General features: G+C 35.0%; 1 protein-coding gene across 1 annotated transcript in view; it reads left to right on the forward strand.

Annotated features, from left to right (window-relative positions):
• Positions 1-24,359, forward strand: part of LOC133326021 (glucose transporter type 1-like) — a 104,815-nt gene that overhangs the window by 14,024 nt on the left and 66,432 nt on the right. The window contains exons 3-4 of the mRNA XM_061534698.1: positions 1,570-1,683; positions 5,511-5,727. Coding sequence (XP_061390682.1) covers positions 1,570-1,683; positions 5,511-5,727 — 331 coding nt within the window. The remainder of the gene's footprint in view (positions 1-1,569; positions 1,684-5,510; positions 5,728-24,359) is intronic.

Here is a 24,359-nt window from a genome sequence, read left to right on the forward strand (position 1 = left end):
GTACGTCCCAGTCGAATATAACGAAATTTTTTTATTTGTTTTTAAACATTATATTTTATTTTATATCAAATAGAATAGTGTTTTCCCATCTAATTGTAAATTTGTAAATCAAAAATAAACAAAAACAAATTATTTTTAAATCCTTCACCAAATAATCAGATATTGCTTTTGTATAGCATTTTTGTGAGAATGTGTTAAAAAAAACTCCCACATATTTTGAAAATTTTTATTTCATTGATGTTGCAATCAGAAGCACCCTTTTAATCCTTAACTGTTGAAAAATCATCACCATCATGAGAAGAAAAAACATCCCTTTTAGCGGAGAGAAGCTTTCATATACAGGAAAGCCAATTTTTTGAATAGCTCCTTTAATTTTTTGTTACGGTTGTATAATTTTCTAAGTGCAAGTATTTATGTAACAACATATTTTTGTGAATTAAATTTGTAATGCTTACTTCAGTTTTTTCATCAGAAATGAAGCAAGACAAAAAACCAAAACCGTTATCAACCAACCAACCATCATCATCATCCAACCAGCCGTACAAAGTAATGACACTAGAAATCCAGATTTGCTTGGTTTATGTGATTGATGCATTGAAAGAGATTTTATTTCGTCCTCCACCAGCAATGAAAAAAATTAAACCCCCCAATAATGAGGGGCTATTGCATTCCTTCATAATCACTTGCATTTGATATTCCTATAATTTTTTGTTATTTGTTACAAATTTTTGTATCCATTTCCATATCCTTTAATTTCTCTGTCTCATCTCTAACTCTCTCTCTCTCTATGTATGTTGATGTTCACTAAAGAAGTACTGAAAAAAAATAAACAAAAAAGAAAATTATAACTTTTTCAATTCCACCAAAAACAAAAATGCTTACAAAGTTTTAAATAAAACAAAATCTACTTCCTTTTTCTTCTTCTTCTGTTTTATTTTTCAATCCTTGTGAATTTTTATTCGACAATGGCCATCCAAACTATATTTTTTTGTAAACAAACAAAAAAATGCATAAATTTATGAAAAAATCTAAATTTTTGGCTTAAAAAAACTAAAACTAACAACAACAAAAAATAAATTTATATATAAAACAAACTACAAACTAAAATTACGCTGTAGAGTGAGTATAAAACAAAAACAATTACACCAAAAGAAAAAACTCTCAACAACATCATGTGGAACACAAAACTAGCTAGCGAAATGTTGAAATCAAACAAACAAAAAAAGTATCTATTGACAACAATGTTAGAACTGTTTTGTGCGTGCCAGTTATTTTCATGCATATATCTATCTATATACATATTCAGCAGGAAATATTTATGTATAAAAAAACAACAAATAATTTCTGTTAAATATTAGAATGTCTACTGTAAATTTATTTTATTTTTCTTATTGATTTCTTTTTCGATGATTTGTTTTTCTTAGTTTTTTTTATAATTTTCAATTGTTTTGTGTGATTGATTTTTTCATTGTGCTTTAATTTGTTTCAATATAAAAAAAAAAACAATATCCATTCAAGATTTTTGAAAAACAAAACATTGTGTTGAATTTTCTATATATATATAAATAGTGTCCAATTTGAGTGAAGATTCATATGACTATGTGTTTGGTGGTCGACGCAAGACTCCGCCTTCTACAACAGCACTTAAGTTGACCTCGCCTCCAGTTAGATTGAGACCCGAGGGTAAGTAACAATTAACTCCAACATAAGAAAACACATCCACACAAAACACAATTACATTACATTAACACATCAAAACATTGAGCAAACGTATATACACACATACGCATACATATGGACATTTTGATGACGAAAATTCGTAAATTGAACAAAGGGAAGGGAATCTTTTACTCACACCCATGAGGAGGCACATGGAGATCGGCAACATTTTGTATGTATTTATTAAACAATATTTTTGAAGCCTTCCAAAACATTCGTAAGTATGACTGCAACACCTCGAAATATTCATACACCGACACACACAAGATTTTATGTTCAGATTCTTGGAGGCAAAATATTAGTTTGGGGAAAAAGAAAATCCATCCACGTTGCTCGCATCGACCATAAAACTGGTTTAAACAATTTACACAAAGGGTCCAAAAAAAAAAAAATGTCGATGTTTGTGTGCCACACCATTTAACAGAAAAAATAGGATGGATCGAATTTCCATCTGCGGAGCCTTGGCCTAACGGAATGAGATAGACCCATTTCTTAAACGGATGGAGAGTGGATATGAGAAATGGAGCGCATACGATAACCCTGTGCGAAAACGATCGTAGTCAAAAAGCGGTGAAGCACCTCAAACGGTAGCCAAACCAAGAATGGCCAGGAAGGCTTTTTGTAATCAGAGAGCAGGACTTCTATGTGAGAGGCATTATGAAGTTACCTTTAATGTGGCAACAAATCATACAACAACACGGTGCATATTTGGCCCAAATCGGACGTTTCGATGCATGTTAAATAAAGTCCTATATATCTTATACAAATATGGATTTCTTTTTTCCCCAAACTAATACTTCCTGTTTTTCAATTGCTTAGACCATAGTAGCATCTGTGAGCCAACACTACTCTTTTCCGGATTTCAAAGCTGATGTATATAAAATCGTTCACTACCTCGAAGCTCATGGACCCACTATATCGATGTCATCGGCGTATGCGAGTAACATGTGTTGTTTGGTGTACAGAGTGCAATTTCTTTTCACATTTGCATCTCGTACGACATTTTCCAGCTGGATATTAGAAAGGTCACACTACAAACTGTCACCATGTGTGAATCCTCGTTCGGTATTGAAGGCCTCCCAGCGGTCATTTCGACTTTAACGGCTGATTTTGTGCCAGTTAAAGTTATCCTACATAGCCGTATTAATTTAGCTGAGCGGATTGGGCTATCGGCGGTCGACGAATAGGTGGAATGTGTCTCTGTGTTTTTTTCGTGGGTCTTTTCCATGATTTGGCTCAGTGCCTGATCTATAGTGGATTTGCCAGGTCTGAAACCGCATTGATATGATCCAATAGCTTCAATGGCACATATCGTATTGTCTCCTTTTTTGTGCACACGACACAGGAGGCTGAAGTTGCAATCATTGGGCATATATTCCTCAAGCCAAATTGTACTGATAAGCTGGCGCATGCTCCTGACCTGCATCTGACCAGTCTTAATAGTTCGGCTGGTAACCCATCAGTACCCACTGCTTTGTTATTTTTCAGCCGATAGATTGAAATCATCTTGGCTAGGTGGTATACACTCTGTACCGTCATTTCAGATTCCAAACACGTTTTCCGTATATGTCACCAGGTTTCATTCTTCATATTTACAGGAGGATGTGCCTGCACCAAAGCCTTCGGTTTGGTGTTGTACTCGTTGTAATATCCGGACTTCCTTCTGACACCTGTACATCTCGATTTGCTCACGCTCACGTTTTTCTTGTTCTTTCTTCTTTTTTGAAATTACGTGTTGCTACTGTCTGCAGGATTGCCCTATACACTGCGTTTTACAACTAAGTAGCATTACGGCACTCCTGATCGTACCATGGATTTATTTTTGGTGGTTTTTGCTACCCAATTGTTGCTTTTGCTACAATTTGTAGGTTGTGGGCAATTATTTGCCCTTGTGCTTCTATATTATTATCGGGACAAGGTGTGCATTCGTCAAGCAGGTGGGTAAGTTGAGCGGATAAAGCTTCTGTTGTGTTTACAGCTTTTCGACGTCGAGTTTCCGTGTTACATTAGATCGCATCTCTGCCGCTACATTAAGACAAGTGGGAACCTTGGCTGCTACAAAGTAATGATCCGAATTGATATTCTGGGATCGATTGAATGTCTAAAACACTGGATGAATGCCTTCCATCTGTCATATATGAGGTGATCAATATGATTTCTTGTTGCTTGATCGGGAAAAAACAAGGTGGCCTTGTGTATATCGAGGTACTTGAATCTGATGCTGCTAAATACCATGTTTTTTGTGCCCCGAAGTTATCAGATATTTCTTCGTGGAGGCTGAATTTTCCGACGGTGCGACCAAAAGTATTTTCCCTTCCAAATTTTTGTATTAAAATCTTCTAGCAGAATTTTTATGACATTGCCATTGCAGCGGTCATATGCTGTTTCTAAGATCTCATAAAAATGTCTTTTGTCTCTTCTTACTTGTCTTCCGTCGGAGTATGGGCGCAAATAAATCTGATTTGGAAAAACTTCGCTTCTATACGGATTTTAGCAATTTGCTGGAGTGAATCTCCTATTCTCCTTTTAACTAAAAATTCGCAGCTAAATTCATGTCTCGTTTTATGTCAGCTATATTGCAGTGTATAATCATCTGCTTTAACTACGCCAGTCCCTTTCCATCGCATTTTTTGTATGACAATAATGTCCGTTTTGTACTTCTTGAGTAAATCCACCAATTCGAAAACTGTTCCTATTTTGTACAACGTGCGCACATTCCAAGAACAGATTCGCAGATTGTGGTTCTTTATACGTTTGCGGATGTCGTCAACATTAGGGGGTTTGGTTTTCTTTTTCGTTCCTTTTTCATAGTAGAAGGGGTTTTCCGAATGTGGCAACTAACCTGACGTCTCAAGTCATTTTTTATAGTTTTTCTGGGTGAACTCGCGGCACATATCAACTCACTACTTCTACGGGTGATGATATGGAATAGATACCAAGATAAGGTCCAAATCTAATCTATGTGACTATAATTTGTCATTACCAGTAATTCCCATTTTTCTGTATTCCCATTTGGTATTTTGAAGTCCCATTGAATATAATTTTCCTATCAAAAATTATCATTTTTGACCACTTTTTTTGGATAGTTGTAATTTGGTAGATTGAGTTTTCATTGAGTAGCAAAGCTTGCTGACGAAAATTATCATAGATTACAGTCCCAATAAAATTATCAATATTCACACATCTTTCAGGGTAGCCCCCAAAGAGCGGCACTCCACATTATTCGATATTTTGGGGATTTGGTTCACGATCCTTTCCAACCGAATAGACTATTGTTTTGGTATACTGAGTTCTAATTTAGAGTCAAAGCTTCCCACTAAGCAATATCAATACCTTGTTCTGGTATATCTACCATATAACGCTACCAATCCATTTTAGTATTTTCAAGGTTTTAACCTTATTTCTCACCAACGCAACTGGGGTACATTTGCTTCAAAGGGTAAAATTGGTTAGCATAATTTTGCTTCTGGTAATATTTTTTAGCAATCCTATATTAAGTCTGACTATGTGAGCTATTGTTCCAAATATACTCTAAATCAAATATACACTCAGTCAGAAATTCTTCCAGAGGTTTGGACAGCAGAAACCGCAGCATTCTAGTGAAAATACGAAACATTTAATATTCTACACATTTACACACACAAAAAACCCCTACACACAAACATACAGACTGCACACAAAACATTGTAATTGTTATGAAATTTTAACCAACAAACAAAATTGTTCTTTCCCTTTTTCTCTTCCTGCCGCTTTTATTCATCTACGGAATTATTTTTGTCGCCCTGATGCAGACGCCTATACAAATACACGCAACAGTGGTAGTGGTGGTTTCGCTAGTTCAAATACAAATAACGGTAATACAGCTGGTCGTTTTTATCGTCATTCATTCAGTTATGTACCAAAACGTTCTCGTCACTCACAAAACGAACGTGAACGAAATGCAAATTACGAATCGAGATTAAGATGTCATGGCGAAGATGAAGCAACCCTGCGGCAACTGCTACTTGAGTATGTAGACAAAATCAAATCAAACAATGCAAAACAAAATAATACTCACACACACACTCACTCACGCACATAAACCACATGCAAATAAAATATTCAAATATCAAAGTAAAAAAACGCATTCATACATAAATAAATAAATGAATAACCGCACATACCAAATAAAAATGAAATATAAACAAAATATATTGTAGAAGAAACCCCTTTTTGTCTCTTTCCTTTATACAAATGTACTCTCAGATGCAGAGAAAATATGTATGTATGTTTATATGTATGTATATATGGAATATTTCAAATATCATCTACTTCAATTGGAAAGAAAATCGTTTTAATGTTTATATTTAAATATTTTGATAAATTTCGGCAGCAAAAAAATGTACAATAACTCCAAATAGTGATTAGCAAAATGGAATCTTTAAATTGTTCAGTAGTACAGCATTTCATATGAGGTGACTTCCCACTAGTCAGAAAGTATCGGTCGGCAATATATAAATGCAATATCACACATATTCCGTAAGGTGCCACTCAAATCAAATTCAAATTTTGTTTGTAACACTTTGAAATATTCGTCGACCACCTTATCTGAATAAAATTCGATGTTATAAATACGGTTTTCAGCTCTTGCAAGGTTTCAACCGCATTTTTAACCGAAGCTGCAGCAATGAGTGAAAACAGTCCCGCCCTCATTTAGGTATTTTTGGTATAGGTACAATTTTAGGTATAGAAGAAACACGAAACAACAAAATTTACGATAATGTTGGCTACTCCTTGTTTAGGAACTACTTCCAGCTTATGATCTAGTCCATCAACTTGGGCAAGCGTGGGTAATGATCTTAAGCCTTCAGTGTTCCCTTAAACGAATTAGAGTCGGGGGGTCCGGACTCGGAGTGAACCGATTTTATTGAAATTTGATTGAGCTTAGGTACTACTTATGAGAAGTAAGATCCTCGTCTAGTATTGGTTGTGTAATAATGTAGTAGGTTCAGAGATGTAGTTTTTAGTACTATCTACAAAATATTTATATAGCTAACCGGTAATTTCAAATATTTAAATAAGAGTTGTATTTAAATGGTTAATAAAATGTATGCGTTTATACTAAAGCAAATAAATTTGATTAACCCATACTGAAGGGGCTGAAATTGCAGGTGCATTTTTCAACTTTAATAGGTACAAAATACACCGTATTTGTAGGTAAAGGGGTGAATTTCTAAGAGTTACAGGAATATTTTCCAAAAAAAAGCACATGAAAGTCTGAATTATGCATGAAATCTCTATTTGAATACGGTCTGTGTAATTTAATGTTTGAAGATTATCTCCAGCAAATGTTAGCCGCGACTTCGCGTCAACGGGTCATCCTCTTAGTCACTATTCGACATACCCTTTTTCCACAATCTTAGAACAAATTTCTGTTCATAGATTTAATGCAACTATCCTAAATAGGATATGCACAACATTTGACATCGCTACATCCTTGCATTCGGGAGATACAGTACATTCTTTCGGAGAAATTAAAGTCCAATATCAAGAAAACCAAATGCAAAATCGACAAAAAAAGATTTAAATTATTCTTTATATTCATTTTTACAAGGATGAAAAATAATTCTGATGGCAGAAGTCGTACAATTTGAATATCTTCCCTATATTGAAAAACTTTACCAAAATTTTTAATTTTTTTGATTTTTCTTTTTATATGTGTCGTCTATAATCAGGCCTTGAAATCCTAATAATATATATCTACTAGCTGCATATTAAATATAAGCTCTAAAACATTTCGTTGCATGTGGGCAACATTGGGCCACAATGGGTTAATATTTCAAGCGCTCACTATTCACAGTTACGTTACGATCCTCAGCATATTTTAAAAAGTACGGTCCAGTGATGCCACCAGCCCATGCACCGCACCAAATTGGCTGATATTCTCTCCACAATCGACACCTCTGAGGTTGAGGCATTTTTCGGACACTTTTTGACACATAATGGGCGGTATTCCAACCATAACTTGACGAATGTGCTCAAGAGTTCAAGGTTTATCTGAACAAACACTATCTTCCGTGTTGTCCTTTAAAAAACTAATGGTGTCAAATAGCATTATATTGGTGTCCAGTTGATATCGCCACGACGAGAAATTACGGGGCCAGAAAATATCTCTTTCAATAAATTCATATTCGGTCGTATTTTATGGTAGGTGGCAGTGTCTTCCTGACCCCACATATTTTCCCAGTCGGATTCTTCAACAAAAAAAGTCGGTTATCCTATGACCATAACACTCCGAATTGACCGTGAGAGTCATTCGATCGCAGTTTTCAAAGAAGTGGAACCGAATCAAACTTTGGATAAAAAGCGCACCAAAAAGTGATTTTTTCTGTGACTTGCCGTACACCGTCTTTTGTTGAAGCACCCATTCCTCGTATTTACGACATTGTGAATGGTCAGTTGGTTTCAGTTTTTCCGTGAGCTGGACTTTATATGGATCCAAAAGCAAAATATGTCATAGATAGTCCTAATTCCTGAGAGCAACGAGGAATCGACACATTCGGCAACACTTTCACTTACAGCTGCGATATTTAGCGAAACGAGCGAATATGTGATGTACATGCCTTACTATATTTGTAACTGCTCCAGTCTTTTCAAATGTCTTCAAAAGTTTGAAAATTGCTTGCGTATTTGGACGACTATGTAAATTATAATCTTCTCTTAAAACAGAATATGTGGTTGGCGCTGAATCACGGTTTTTGTAGTATTCTATACGTTAAGCGGTCCGTTTTCGTCAACTGAAAATAAAACAAATTGTTTTATGAACTTAGTTTGATAGATGCCAAATTTCAATCACAAAGTTTAGAAACCACAGAGATAAACCTTTATAATTTCAAGGTTTTCGTGATCGGCAGAAATTGTGCAAAAAAGTCGGTTCAAAATCAGATATCGGTTTGGTTAAGTTTAAATGTGGTGTCGCCACCAAAAGTCCAAAAGTGTGCTCTAGGAAATCTAGAAGAAAGCATATAGAGATATGTCTGCTATGTTCTTAGTGAAATCCTCCAGTCTCACGCCCTTAGTTCAGTTAGTTCGTGAATAGTCTCACTTCTCAAGAATAGGGTTGTAGGGCTTGAAAAAATTGGGGATGGCGTAGAAAATGTTCCAGAATTGCGCTATCTTCCCAAACCTCATACACTTTTTGCTTCCTGTGATGTTATACATAGTTTACTAGCTGTAGCAACGTCTTGTTATCAGGCAGGCGCACAGTGGTCGATATCGCTGATCTAGCGGCGCTAAATTATGACCTTATAAACAAATTGAGCTATTGAAATTTTGCAGGAACCTATGGGAATTAGTGGAGGGAATATGCACTATATCGGATTATGTTTGGCTAATGCTTCCATATTTTCAGCATTTTGAGGATTTTCGTAAATCTAATTGGCTGTAGTTTGATACTTTAATTTCTTACTGGCTACCAAATCTCATTTGCAAAAATTGTTAATATTGATTAAGTTTTTAGGGCAGCCCTCCATTTAGTAGTATCCTCCAAATTTCGGTAGCTAGAGGATTTTGAACACGTTTTTCGATCGAATTGGATGCAGTTGAGTATATTGGGTTCTAATTTGGTACCAAATCTTCCTGCTGAAAATTATGAATTTTTGTCCAAGTTTCTGGGGTGCCCCCATATTGCGGTATCCCCCAAATTTCGATATTTTGGGAACATTTGAAAGGAAACTTATTAAATAGCCAAAAAAGGATGTGTGTCAACATTTGATAACATATTAAGTTGCTCTCCATACAAAAAAAAAAAAAACATGCAGAGAAGAAAACTCCAATATGAATATACATTTTTGAAGATTTTTTTTGTAAATTTAAAAAGATATCTATATTACCAAAAAAATACATAAAATAGAGGTCATCCGCTCTTCTATCAATAAATAATGCATTTCGTTTAATTATTTTAAAAGAAAAATCCGATGTGACTACCCTTGTTTCAGGTATTAGGCCCTTATTAACTATGATCCAGTTTATCATCTTAATATTGTAGCCCAATTTATAACCTACGGCCTTTTTGCAGAAGGGCCCTCATCTGTTTCCTTGTCGAAACGAAACTGTATGTGGTATTTCCATTTAAATTTCCTACATTGTTCGTTATAGTTATGTCTTATAGGCTATAGTTTATTCATCTATTCCTTAGCAGATTACTGATTTAGTCCATAACTGATTGGCAAACTCAAAAGACTTCTAAAGATAGGATAAGCATTTCTGTGCTGACTTTTTTGAAGTATCCCTCGATATTAATGAATACAGCAAAACTATAGCTGTAGCTGTATCTTCCATGTATTATTTCACCCGATGTCATGTCATATAATGCACAACCGACGCAACAATTTCCGGACTTGAAAATCCACACAACAGCAAATAAGAAGTTGACATTCCTGGTATCCCTTTTTACTTGGCTAAATGTTAGAGCTAGGCAACGTTCTAGAAACTGACTATATCCTTAAAGGAATGTACCCCTATTTTCAACTACTAACCGAGTTAGAAAATAAGGAAGATCTTGTCGAGAATTTCATTGTAAAACACTGTTTCGAAAAAACGCGTTAAACGTTGGAGAAACCCTTCTGCCGTCGCTTGATGCTGGCACAATAAATCGACTATCTCTTCAAGTTTTATTGAAATTTTCACTTGAAAGTTTAAAGGGACATTCTGGAATTAGTGTAGGGTCGAATTAGGTTAGGTTGAAAAGAGGGGTGGACGATACCACCACAAATCCAACATGATAGGGACATACACTTAAGCCATATGAGGCCTGTTGTGCGCTCTAGATGTGCGGTGAAAGTTAAAATCAAGAATTAGTAAAAGTGTTTAATATAAAGAAAAATATTTGGGTTTGATTCCCTATGAATCTAGGAATTCCGTGCTTTTTGCGAACTGCTTTAGTCTTTTCCATTCACACCCCCTCAGATCGCTTAGTCCGTGAAGAGTGTCATTTCCCAAGAATTGTCTCCGAAGGCATGTAAATGCTGGGCAATGGCATAGGAAATGTTCCAGCGTTACAGTGTCTTACCCACACGCTCTGCACTCGTTACTTCCTTCGCATCCAATCTTCAGTAGATGTGCCTTCAGGTCGAGGTGTCACGTCCCGTCACCCGTCAGTCGGCTTATTTCTTTTTTGTTTAGCGTTAGAATTTGCTTAGTTTTGTCTTCACTTGGGTCGACCTATAAAATTTTGGTGATTTTTCCTGTCCCCTCATAATATAATATTTACTGTATTGTGTCTTTGGTTTGAAATTAATCATTTAAGACACTCTGTTATAGCTTGAACCTCCGCCTGTAAGATCGTCCTGTGATCTGTAAGACGAAGAGAAATTTCGGTACCAGGCTCTTCGATAAACAGTCCCAGTCCAGTTTTTCCTCCTAGTTGACAGCCATCCGTGTAGCAACAGTACCCGGTGGCATCTGAATTAGTGTTCCGCTATTCCATTGTTCTCTATCTGATATTATAGTTTCGCACCGTGTCACTACTCTCGTTTCAGGTATACGGTCTGAATCAAAGATATTGAAAGTCGACTGATTTGTTGCCTGTAAAATGTTTTTATGCGGTGTGTTGTGCCCGGTGTCTATCCACTCGTCCATTGCTTTAAATCTTAAAGCTGCAACCGCCGCTTCATATTTTATTTGGATGTCTATTGGATGTTTATATAATATTGTCTCCAAAGCCCTAGTACCTGTTGTACGTATTGCTCCACATATTCCTAGGCAACACGTTCTTTGAACTTTCTGCAACGTTTTTACGTTACATTTTGTATCCATTGCTGTCCACCAGACAACATACGCGAATGTTAGAATTGGTCTAATAACGCTCTTATAGATCCAGTGTATCATCTTTGGATTGAAACCCCATTTAGACTACGGCTCTTCTACAGAAAGATCCAGTGTATCATCTTTGGATTGAAACCCCATTTAGACTACTGCTCTTCTACAGAAAGACCAGAATCTATGGGCCTTGTCAGCCCATTGCTGTATGTGGTCTTTCCATTTAATTTTCTTGTCTAGTATTACTACCAGATACTTAACTTTGTTTGATATGGCTATCGTTTTGTTTTGGAAGATGGGCTCTTCGTACTGACATATTTTTGTCTTTCTAGTAAAAAGACATATATCCGTTTTATCCGGATTTACGTTTAAGCCCCTCGCTTTTGCCCAACCGTATGCGATTTTTAGCACCGTTTCGGCTTTCCTGCATAGTAAGTTTTGATTATTTCCCCCAAGAAATATTATAACGTCGTCTGCATAACAGACTGGTTCAAATCCTTCGTCGGTTAAGTTCCTTAAGAGTCCTTATATGGTGGTTACCCACAGGAGCGGTTACAGAATCCCTCCCTGTGGTGTTCCCTGACCTACTTTGTCTCTGATTCCTTAGCATATAGTTGACCCAGTCTATGATTGCCCGGTCCACTTGGAAGGTATCTAGGGATTGGATAAGCGTATTAGTGCTGACATTGTTGAAGGCCTTCAATATAGTGTACTACCTCATGTAAAGCGGTTTCCACTGATCTCCCCTTTACATACGCATGTTGTTTGTATTTCAGCATATCATTGGGTATACTGCTCTTTAGAATGGTGTCGATTGTACATTCCATGGTTTTGAGTAGGAAAGAAGTTAGGCTTATTGGCCGATATGATTTTGGTGTGGCGTAATTTGCCTTGCCGGGCTTGGGTATGAAGACTACCCTGGCTTCCTGCCAGGCTTTCGGTGTGTACGTCAACCTTAAGCAAGCATTAAATAGTGCGGCTAGATGTGGTGATAAAAATACCGCCTCGAATTAAATAGGAAACAAAATTAAATTTTTTTTTGTAACCGAGAATGGGGCGGTGTCGCTCCATATATTGATGCCCTGTTGTATGAAAAATATAAACTAATTGTCAAATATATTAAAAAACTATCTTTACATCTGTTTCTAATGTGAAGCATCTGCAAATGAACGATATCAGAAAAAGAAACGAGATCAAATACATGAACTATGTTAGCACAAATATTTAGACCTAATTCCTTTCGTTCCTTTTCTGGAATAGATCCAATTAAATGCTTTCCTTTGTAAAAGAGAAAAAAGATCGTTATTTGTTTGTTTTTCTTTATAGTATAATTCTTTATAATTGCGAACTAAATTGCAAAACATTAAAATCATTAAATCAACGTTTAAGATAGGTCACCTTTATCTACACCATTCGAGATAATTCACCCCCTAATCGTTCCATAAGGATTGTCTGTTTACGCTATGGCACAAAATCGTAAACAACCATATACATATAACATAAACATACATACATTGACATGCTATTTTTTTTGTCGTGTATCAAGAAATGGTCATATATTCAAACATAAACATATTTATAAATTATGTAGAATTTTTACGATTTTTTTCGGTTTCGTATTTTAACTTTTTGTTAATATTTATATCTTTTAACTGGGCCACATTCTGACACGAGATATATACGACATGTTTTTTCCAACATAAATTTGTAAACAATTTCCCAGTACAAAATATTCGTTTTAGTTATTCTTTGTTTTTCATTTATTTTTTTTTCTGCTGCTGTATAATTGTATTTCTCAAAACATGAGATATTTTCGTAGGTATGAAGTTAGTTGCAAATGCAATAGAGCGTAATGTAAAATTAAAACAAAAAATTTAAAAGCAAACAGGATTGCCATTTGTATTACACTTAAGTATTTTGGGAGAATCACAATTTTCACTTACAACACACCATCAACTTTGTATGTAATATGTTTGCAATCAGGATAGAGTTCAACGTTTTTAAGATAAAGCTTTGAAATTTCCATATACCTTACTACTACTATAAGAATGGTATTGGAAATGGAATATATCGGTCCACCGTTTGATATAACCCCCATTATTCTCGATTTTTAGCATGTTTTTCATCCGAATTAACTGTAATTTGCCACAAAAAGTTCTCAATATTGGACCTAGTTTCAGTGCTGACCCCCACAAAACGGATCCTTCTAATGTTGGCACGTTCTTCAACCGAATTGGCTTTTGTTTTATATTTTGGGTGTCAAATCTTCCTATAAAAATTATCAATATTGGTTAAATTTTCGGGTTAGTCCGCACATAACTGTCCGCATATAACCGAACTGCACTAAATTGATATTAAGGTCTCCATAGGAACGGTCCACGATTTTATATATGTGTGTAGCTTCATATGGTGAATGGTATAAACAGTTCGGTCCAGTCGAACTTAACCACGTTCTTACTTGTTTCTTGTTCGCCTTATATAAACATCATAGGGCAATTCAAATACTGCCAACTTGTCGCATGGATCAAATTACTTTTCTCACTAAGAATTTCTCCCATTACCTAGGGGTCCTATATAGCCGATATTTGCACTTAGAATAAATATTAGGTTGGGGAAAAGAAATACATTATTTTTATATGAACTATAGGACTTTATTGCCATACTTCAAAATGTCCTATTTGGCCCAAATATGCACCGTTTTGTTGCCAGTTTAAAAGTAACTTCGTAATGCCTATGTCCTGCTCTCTATTTGCAAAAAAAAACCTAGTAGTTGTCGATTTTCACAATAGACAATACATACCAATATTCTAGTGTTAAAGAAATTTTGCAATGCAAAAAAAGATGATAATCGCCAAGTCCGGACTGTATGGCGGATGCATTAAAACTTCCCAACCAAGCTCCCGAAATTTCTGGCGAATCACTGTAGATGTGTGTGGCCTAACGTTGACTTGGTTGAACACGATACATCTCTTATTGGCCAATTCTGTCCGTTTCTGGTCAATTTTATATGGTTTAAAACAGTTTTATGGTCGATTTTTACCTCCTGGGCGATGTTAGGACTGCTAGCATGGCAATCAACTTTGAACATTTCTCCGTTTTAATCGACATTTTCCACGACCTGCCTACCTGTACGAGGTGCATTTTTAACATCAAAAATTGCCCATAATTGCCTGTTACAGTATCGGAACCATAACCACTATTCACAATTTTAGCCGATTGGCTTGCATTTTCGCCCTTGTCTAAGAAAAATTGTAAAATGTAACGAATTTTCTCTGTGTTCACTTCTATTTTTAACACCCTGTAACTTACAACTGAATGTACTAAAAAAAACAGGAAAATATCCAACGAGAATAAATCTGAAATTGTTTGATCGATACTTTACGAGAAATCTATTAGTACAGCCATCTGGTGAAAAAATAATGAATTTATTTTTCCCCAACCTAATATTAGACCACACTGGATTCAGCACCCGCTTTATATAATGTATCTGTTTTATATCAAAAAGTAAACTCTTCACTTCGAAAGATATCTGACAAACAGATGACAATTTGTAAATCGAGACCAAATCGTGTGAAATGGTTCAAATTTTAAACCAATATTTCGATGAGACACACTTATGACGTGGCAAAATAAATTAAATTTTTCAGAAATAATTTTACAGCAGCTAATATTTTTTAATATTTTTTTCACTATTCCTTATTAACCTTATTCAACATAATACCCTACACAACACATACACTCAGACACACAGACACATTACATAGTATATAAATTATACAATATAAATGCATATAAATAATAGATGTTCACATGTGATATTAATAGTGTACGATAATGTTTTTTTTATTCGTAATAATGGCACTTTATATTTATTAATGACTTTATTTATAGAGTTTTAAATTAACAAAAAAAACCAGCACATTAGTGGTTTTCGACAGTGGAAAAATGAGGCGATCATAATAAAATTCCTCTCCCCAAGACTTCGACACCACTAATGTTATGACCATATATATATAGTTTATTGACTGCTAACCTAAATTAAAACAAATTAAATTATAATTAATTTTCTTCCTTTTCCTCTCTTTTTGTTTATGTGTGTGTGTTTTTTTTTCGGAATAAATACATGGACCCCACCCCCAACCTACCTATATGCAACAAACCCGTCTTGTTTCCTTCCACAAACCTAAAAAAAAATCCCTTATGGAAATTTTAATAAATACAAATCCTACTGACAATCAATCTTGCCCCCCAACACCGTCTACAAAATAAACCCATAATGAAATGTATAAATACGCAGATTATGTTAATTGAAAACAACGTCAAATATATAACAAAACTAAAAACAACAACAACAGCAGACAATTTGATGCGTCCCCAAACCAGACACTATAAAAATAATAACGCCAACTAATGTCAATTAATCATTCCAACAACAAAAAACAAAAACAAAAACAAAAACAAATTACCGAAGAAGAAAAAACAAGAAAACAATTAACACAACAACAAAAGCGTTACATGAACAATTCCTAATAAAATAAATGAAACTAAGTTTTTTTTATAAATGTATAATATAAATCCAAACAACAACAACAACAAAATTGAAAAGAAAGCACCAACGAAAGCAGAACGAAACACAAACAAAAGCAAACGGTACTGGTTTGTCGCTTATATCCTTACCACTGGGCATTTATACGACATTCACCAAATACGGCAAACAATTGTTTTGTTTTTTTGTTGTTTTGTTTTCTCCTAAACTAGAAACATCAAACCAAAAACAAAAAAAAAAAAGAATAGAAAAATACCTGACGTACCGAAAGTCACTATTGTCATAAATCTATATTTTATATTAAAATAAAATTTAAACGAAAACGAAAGACTCATTCAAAACCAAAACAAAAAACCAACATCGCATCAAGCGGAACAATCATCCAAACAAACCAACTAAAACATCATCAGCTCATCATTACAAGTCTGACACCATCACAAACAAAAACTAAAATATATAAAAAAAACAGAAAACCCAAACATACATTTCACAGTTTTATATTAACTATCCCTGAATTCGAACTGTCATCGAACGAAGCAAAAATCTGAAATTAAATTTTTGAAAACAAAAGAACCAAAGCATCCTTCCTCCCAACTTTTTATCCACATCAATCCAAGCTCGCCACAGTACAGCATTAACCAAATAAACCGCAATCATGATGATGGAAACAATGCCCCCCAGGTATTCAAAACTCAAATGTTTAAAGTCTCTTAATATTAACTCTTAACATGCCTATCATCATCATTTCTCGTTTCCTTTCATTTCATTTGATCATCAATTACTAACATTTGCCATTAAAAATAAGAAGAAAAAGAATAAGACTAACACTAACTAAATTCAATGCAATTTATTTTAATCATTTATTTGTTTGTTCTCTTAATTGCGTATTTGTTGCACATTGTGATTTTTTTTAAAACGTAGATAGTGGCCATATGTCGTATAACTGTTGGCAACACTTATACGCCACAGGGTCAAACTATTAATTTTATATATGAACAAAATGTAAAAACTGTTCCATAAATATTCTAACCGAGTTATGTCACGTTTTTCGAATCCTCATGAAATTTATTATAGAGGACCGACTGAATTGGTTGTAAATTAATATTTTTGATGCACATTGCGTACCAAATATGACGGCTGAAAATTGTTACAATTGATAAATTTTTCAAGAACTTTGAGGATTTTGGAAAGGTTTTTCTATCGAATTGGCTGTAATTTCTAAATTACCTGGCAAAATTTATCAGTATTGGTTTAATTTTTTGGATAATCCCCAAATGTATATCTTATGAGGATTTTAGGTGCACGTTTTATAATCGATTTTATTGTAATTTGGTATTTGGACTTATTATTTAGTAAACAAATCTTGCTACCACAAATCTTGCTTAGCATCGAAATTTGTATTTTCAATGTTCACTGGGCACCAAATCTGCTGACTAAACATGTTGAATATTGGTACACATATAACCGAACCCACCACGCGCCAACTTTCAGTATCCTGAGTTTTTGTTTTAAATTTGCCTGTAATTTGGTATGTTGGGTTCTAAGTTTTCTGCTAAAACTTTTCAATATTTTGTAAATTTTTAAAATAGCCCCCAAATTTTTCAAATTGCCTGTAATTTGGTATGATGCGTTCTAAGTTTTCTGCCAAAACGTAGCAATATTGTGTAAATTTGTTAAATAGTCGCCAAAATTTTGATAATTTGTAGATTTATAGGACACATCTTACAACCGATTTGCTCGTTATTTGGTAACAAAACTTACTGCCAAAACTTAAAAAGCATCGCCCATTTTTGGGAGTCGCCCGTATATACTCGCCCATTTGTATACTCTCCACCACACTATAGAGGATATATTGGTTTTTCCGACCCTAAATATTTCAAAGGATTTTGCATAGACTTGTATTTTGTCTGAAGTAAGGTCATGTTCGAAGATGACCTACATCAATATAAATCCCTAATTCTAGGTTTTCGTTAAGCCGAATTTTAGACACGTTATTTAACCGATTTCGGAGGCTCATTGGGTACCAACTTTATTAATACTCATCCACCTATGGGTTGCCGTCATACTGCCTGGACATAATATAACACGTGGAGATGTCCCTATAGTTAATTTTGAGGATATACATAGAATCTCCTTCTAAATGGATTTATGAATTTCCGTGAGTCTGTCTGCCCATGTCCACAAAGTACAGGTCGAATTTATGATCCGAATGGATTTAAATTTAGTGCAGTCCATTTATTTGTTCTAAGAACGACCCGTAATGAAAAAGTACAACAAATGTTTGTCCGATTGAGGCACAGCGTACTGAATTGTGTATAGAATAACGTTTTTTTAATCATGTCAAAATTAGCTAGAGTTAGAGAATCGGACCTGTCCGAACTTTGTACTTTTCTTACAGATATTTATACCCTCAACCTATGGCTAAAGCGCCCATATAACCGTATCTCCCGATTTAAGGTATATTTTTTGTCTATTAGGCACTTTTTACAACCAAATTGGCTGTAATTTGGCACAGAGTGTTCTTTTTAGGTACCAAATGTCCATGCAAAAATGTATGTATGTAGGTCCAAGTTTACTGGTACCCCCCCATACACAGGTTCCCCTATTTTGAGTATTTACAAAAAATTGGGTACAAAATCAAAATTTGGCTCAGGTGGTTCTTATATCAATGGGGTTCCTGGGTCCAAGTTTTGATATAGCCCCCATATAACCGTACCTCCCGATTGTGGGTGATTTGCTGGCTGGAATATGGCACAAAGAGTTCTCTATGAGTACCAACTATCCATGCAAAAAATTGTATCCCATTTTGGATTTCTATGTTTGCTTTGACATTAAAAACATATATGCAAAATTTTGGCCGCCTATGTCAAGTGGTTCGGCAGTTAATGCGTTTATACTTAATTTTTGGGTAAAAACACGGGTATTTACCCAAGTATTTACCCACGTCTTTAAAGTATCGTAAAACTATCCATTCTAAATCAATTTGATAACAGAAACCCGGAAATAGGGTGTAAGATGTTGTATTACCGATTCAATATAGTAAATACGCGGTATTTACCCACCCCTTGGGTAAATACCATCTCTCTTTGTACAAATTCGTTTCAGACAATTTGGTGGCTGGTGCGCACCATAACTCTCGAAGGGAGTAACCCATTTCAACCAAATTTTAGACATCGTAATATTTCACCCAATCTTAGTTCAAGTTCGAAGATAGGGAATATCAGTTCACTCCTTCTGGTACCTCCCCCATAAATTAATCAAAATTGTGCTAAAATTAATTTTAGAATATTATAGAATATAGAATATTTGCACTACCTATTATATTTATCAAGACTGGATCAAGTCCGAAGATTGGTCTACTCTTTCTCAAAATTTCCAATAGTTATAAATCCAATAATAGGCAAATGAAATGTCCTGTTTGAACCAAACATAGATCAAGTCGGAAGATGGGACCCATTAGGGGGTTGAAACTTGGTTATGTTAACCAAGTTTCAAAAATTTAATTTTCCCATAAAAATACGACTCAAACGTGGGTTCTCATTAGGCAGTAAATCTTCCTGGAAATGTTTACAACGTTTTCCCCTGGAAGCAATTTACCATGAGAGAAGGCCCGGCCGATTTTATGTATTTTGAATGTGCACCTCAGGGAGAACCAGCTGATGGTACACTCAGAAGGGGAAGGCCACGAATTAGATGGAAAGATCAAGTGGAAAACAATATTCCAGAATATGGTCTTTCAAATAGGAAAAAACTGCGCAAAATACCGACGGGCCTGGAAATATTTTTTAAGCTCGGCTTATGGAAAGAAAGTTCTGCCACAAGCCAGCAAAGAAACATCAGTGTGGAGAGTTTAAAAACTTCGGTTCGGCCACGTCTTTACTTGTTTTGCTAGTATCACGAATATTTCTATTATAAAAATATTAATCCCGTAAGGCATTTCCTTAATCAATTCTACACTTTAGAAAAACTGTTTTAAATTGTACTGCTATCACTTTGTGCAACTATAAACTATCAAACATTTTAAATTTTAATAAATAAAAATTGGCATAGATTTCGTTTGTGTTGCTTTGTCCAACTCATTAAAAAACTAACATAATTTCTGTAAATAATTCACAATCATAATATTTGTAAATATTTTTAAATATAATTTTTTGTATTATTTGATAGTAATTCAACTTGGAGTAATGTCTTCCATATGTTTTTTTCCAAATGAATTGAAAAAAACCGAATTTGTTTTCATCATAAAAATTGATGTAAAGTTTATTTTTATTTGCCTCCATATGTATCAGTTTAACACAATATTTTTTATTTCTCTATCTATCTCTCTTATACTAACTGTCTATCTCTATGCCTAACATTTCTTGTTCTCTTTCATTTGTTTTTCTGTTTTTCTAACAAACACGTTCTACTTCCGATCATGTTGTCGTCCAACATACTTCCGTTTATTTTGTTTTGTGCAACATTTCTGAACCACAATCATCATCACCACCACCACTACTACTGGCACCGCCACCAACTACTAAAAAAACTACTATCAACACCAACAAAAATAACATCATCACCACCATTTGTGTATATGTATGTGTACCTACTATCTTCTCTATGTATGTTTGTCACCATCAATCAATATCGAATTGTTCAATATATTCTCACAACTACTGTCACATCACAAATGTATTGCTGTTACAACAAATTATCTTTGTTAAAAACAAATAACAACAACTAAATGCACCACCAACACAACTTCATCGAAAAAAAATGAAAACAAACAATCACATCCTTTACATCGACAACAACAATAAATCAGTGGAATGGTCCTATCACCATTAAATAAGTATGTTGTTAACGTTAATTCATTTCGTTTAAGCAAAATTGTATAGAATTTTTGGTTTTTATTTTTTTTATTGGAACAGTAAATATACATATGTATATCTTTTTTCCAAATGCACCCAATTATATCTTAAAACCAGTAAGGAAAGTAGTAAAGTCGGACGGGGCCGACTATATGATACCCTTCACCACTATGGGTATATTAAACAGGACTATTAGCATGAACTTGAATGAAATAAAATATGTGATATTTATCTAAATGTGAATCTACGTAGATCTATCCATAAAGTATGTAAATCGACTTCAAACAAATATAAATAGGTCATCCGTTGGGCTATGTCTGTACTTCTAGAAAACGAAACTACATAATTCTATGGTCAATTTTGTACGTTGTGCAAAATTTGATGTCAAACTGACTAACATGAGGAGTTTGATGCGCAATTTACTTGAAATCGGGCCAAATATTAAGCGATTTCAAACAAACTTGTCACAGGATACGTTATACTAATTTCAGAACGTTTTGTTCCTATTGGTTCCTTGGTGCGTCAAGTACTTAAAATCAAACTATAATAAAATGGAGCTATATCTAAATGTGGACCGATTTTCACGAAACAACGCAGACATCAATCTAGGCTCAATTCAGTACGTTATGCCAAATTTCGTACAAATCGAAAGATATATAGGGACTTTGGGGTACCATTTACATGAAATCGGACGAAACTATATATGGGAGCTATATCTAAATCTGGACCGATTTTCACAAAACTTTACATACATCATTCTAGACTTAAGTGATTAGGCTGTACCAAATTTCGTGCAAATCGAAAGATATATAGGGACTTTGGGGCACCATTTACATGAAATCGGACGAAACTATAAGTGGGAGCTATATATAAGTGGGAGCTATATAGAAATCTGGACTGATTTTCATAAAACTTGGCAGACATCCTTCTAGGCTCAATTAAGTACGTTATGCCAAATTTCGTGCAAATCGAAAGATATATAGGGACTTTGGGGTACCATTTACATGAAATCGGACGAAACAATATATGGGAGCTATATCTAAATCTGAACCGATTTCCACGAAACTTTACATACATCATTCTAGACCTAAATGAATAGGCTGTACCAAATTTCGTGCAAATCGAAAGATATATAGGGACTTTGGGGCACCATTTACATGAAATCGGACGAAACTATATATGGGAGATATATCTAAATCAGGACCGATTTTCATGAAACTTGGCAGACATCATTCTAGGCTCAATTCAGTACGTTATGCCAAATTTCGTGGAAATCGAATGATATATAGGGACTTTGGGGCACCATTTACATGAAATCGGACGAAACTATATATGGGAGCTATATCTAAATCTGGACCGATTTTCTCTAAACTTGGCAGAAATCACTCTAGGCTTAATTCAGTACGTTATGCCAAATTTCGTGCAAATTAAAAGATATATAGGGACTTTGGGGCACCATTTACATGAAATCGGACGAACCTATATATGGGAGCTATATCTAAATCTGGACCGATTTTCCCGAAACTTGGCAGACATCACTCTAGGCTTAATTCAGCACGTTATGCCAAATTTCGTGCAAATCAAAAGATATATAGGGACTTTGGGGCACCATTTACCTGAAATCGGACGAAACTATATATGGGAGCTATATCTAAATCTGGACCGATTTTCACGAAACTTGGCAGACATCATTATAGACCTAAATGATTAGCCTGTACCAAATTTCGTGCAAATGGAAAGATATATAGGGACCGTTTACATTAAATCGGTTAAATATATGTATGGGAGCTATATCTAAATCTGAACCGATTTTTCCCAATTTCAATAGGGTTCGTCCTTGGGCCGAATAAGTGACCTGTGCCAAATTTCATCCAATTCGGATCATAAATGCGACCTGTACTTTGTTTACAATTTAACATCGACAGACAGACGGACGGATATGATTCTATGCATATTCTCAAAAGGAACCATGGGTCTATCTCGATTATTTTTGCCTGTTACAAACATATGCACAAAGACATAATACCCTGTACCACAGTGTGGTGAAGGGTATAAATAGAACTACCACTGTATTAAATTTTAGAATTTTTTATTTTGTAATATTAACTTCGAGCATACTGCTACTTAAACTGCGAAACGGATTCCATTAAAATGGTTAGATTAATAATCCCAAATAGATTTTTCACTGTGAAAAAAAAATTCTATAGTCGGATTCTCTTGTGCGGTTTTAAGTTTATTTTTATACCCTACACAGCTATGTTGAAAGGGTATTATAGCTTTGTGCAGCCCCAAGAGTTTGTAACGCCGCGATATATTGGTCCTAGACCCAGCTTTAAGTACCCCGATCGTCATATCTCGACTAGCTGAGTCGATCTAGACATGTTTGTCCGTTCGTCTGTCCATTATAATTTGTAAACACGATACAGGCCATAGTTATGGACCAATCTTCACGAAATTTTGCATGTAGAATGGGTTCTGGCCAATGAAGACCCCTTTTGTTTTTGGAAAAGATCAGTTAATATTTAGGGGATGAAATGGACCAAAAACTTTATTTTTGTCGGTTTTTCTGGTCTCTCCTGAGGCCGCAATTATGGCCCAAACACCGCGATTTTTGCATGGAAAAGGGGATCGGGCCAAAGAATAAGCATGCCTGTTTTGATAAAGATCGGTCAATATTTAGCGGGTCAAATGAACCCTGACTTTTGTGTGAAAAATGACAAAGTTTGTATTCCATAGCGTATATATTTGCCCCTGAAGGACCAAGGCCCAGATGTGGGAGCTACACTTAAATATTTACAGGTGCTTACTTATTCAGAAATTATTTAGTAACCCAATACCACACTAGGGCGGAAATATAGCGCTGATCGCTTTGAAAATTTCCATGAGATTCCAGTTATGGTCAAGGACAACGCCTATAATTTTCGGTGATAATCACATAATAATTTTGGGATGAAGTCGACCGAAAACTTAACTTTTTGTGCTACTTTTTTACTTAATTTATAGGCCACGATTGAAAGCCCAACATCACAACATAAACCACGGTAAAGAAAATCTGAACAAGTACAGTCCTCGTCTACAGAATACTGCTAATATTTGTTGACTTTTAGTCGGGTGTCAAGTGGGTGCAAATAACGCAAAGTTAGATTTTCGTGGAAGTTTTGTAGGGCATTATATGGTCGGCCCAGTCCGACTATACTGCACCGCTCACTGGTTTATTTATATTAAAGTCCAAAAGTATATCAAAAATTAATGTTCATTTCATAGAATTTTTAAAAGCCACCTTGAGGACTACATTGCTTATCATAACTTTAGCCACGTCTTTATTTCAATTGGTCAGTTAGTTGGCAAAGAAATGGAATGCTTGATTTGGCATTTCCTAGTTGTCGCATGAATTCAATGGAGTACGTTCAAGTCTTGGAAGACAAATAATTGCCATTTTGGAA

This window comes from Musca vetustissima, unplaced genomic scaffold (assembly GCF_032173495.1).
Source record: "Musca vetustissima isolate MV318-11 ecotype Yass unplaced genomic scaffold, APGP_CSIRO_Mvet_v1 utg1866, whole genome shotgun sequence".
NCBI lineage: Eukaryota > Metazoa > Arthropoda > Insecta > Diptera > Muscidae > Musca > Musca vetustissima.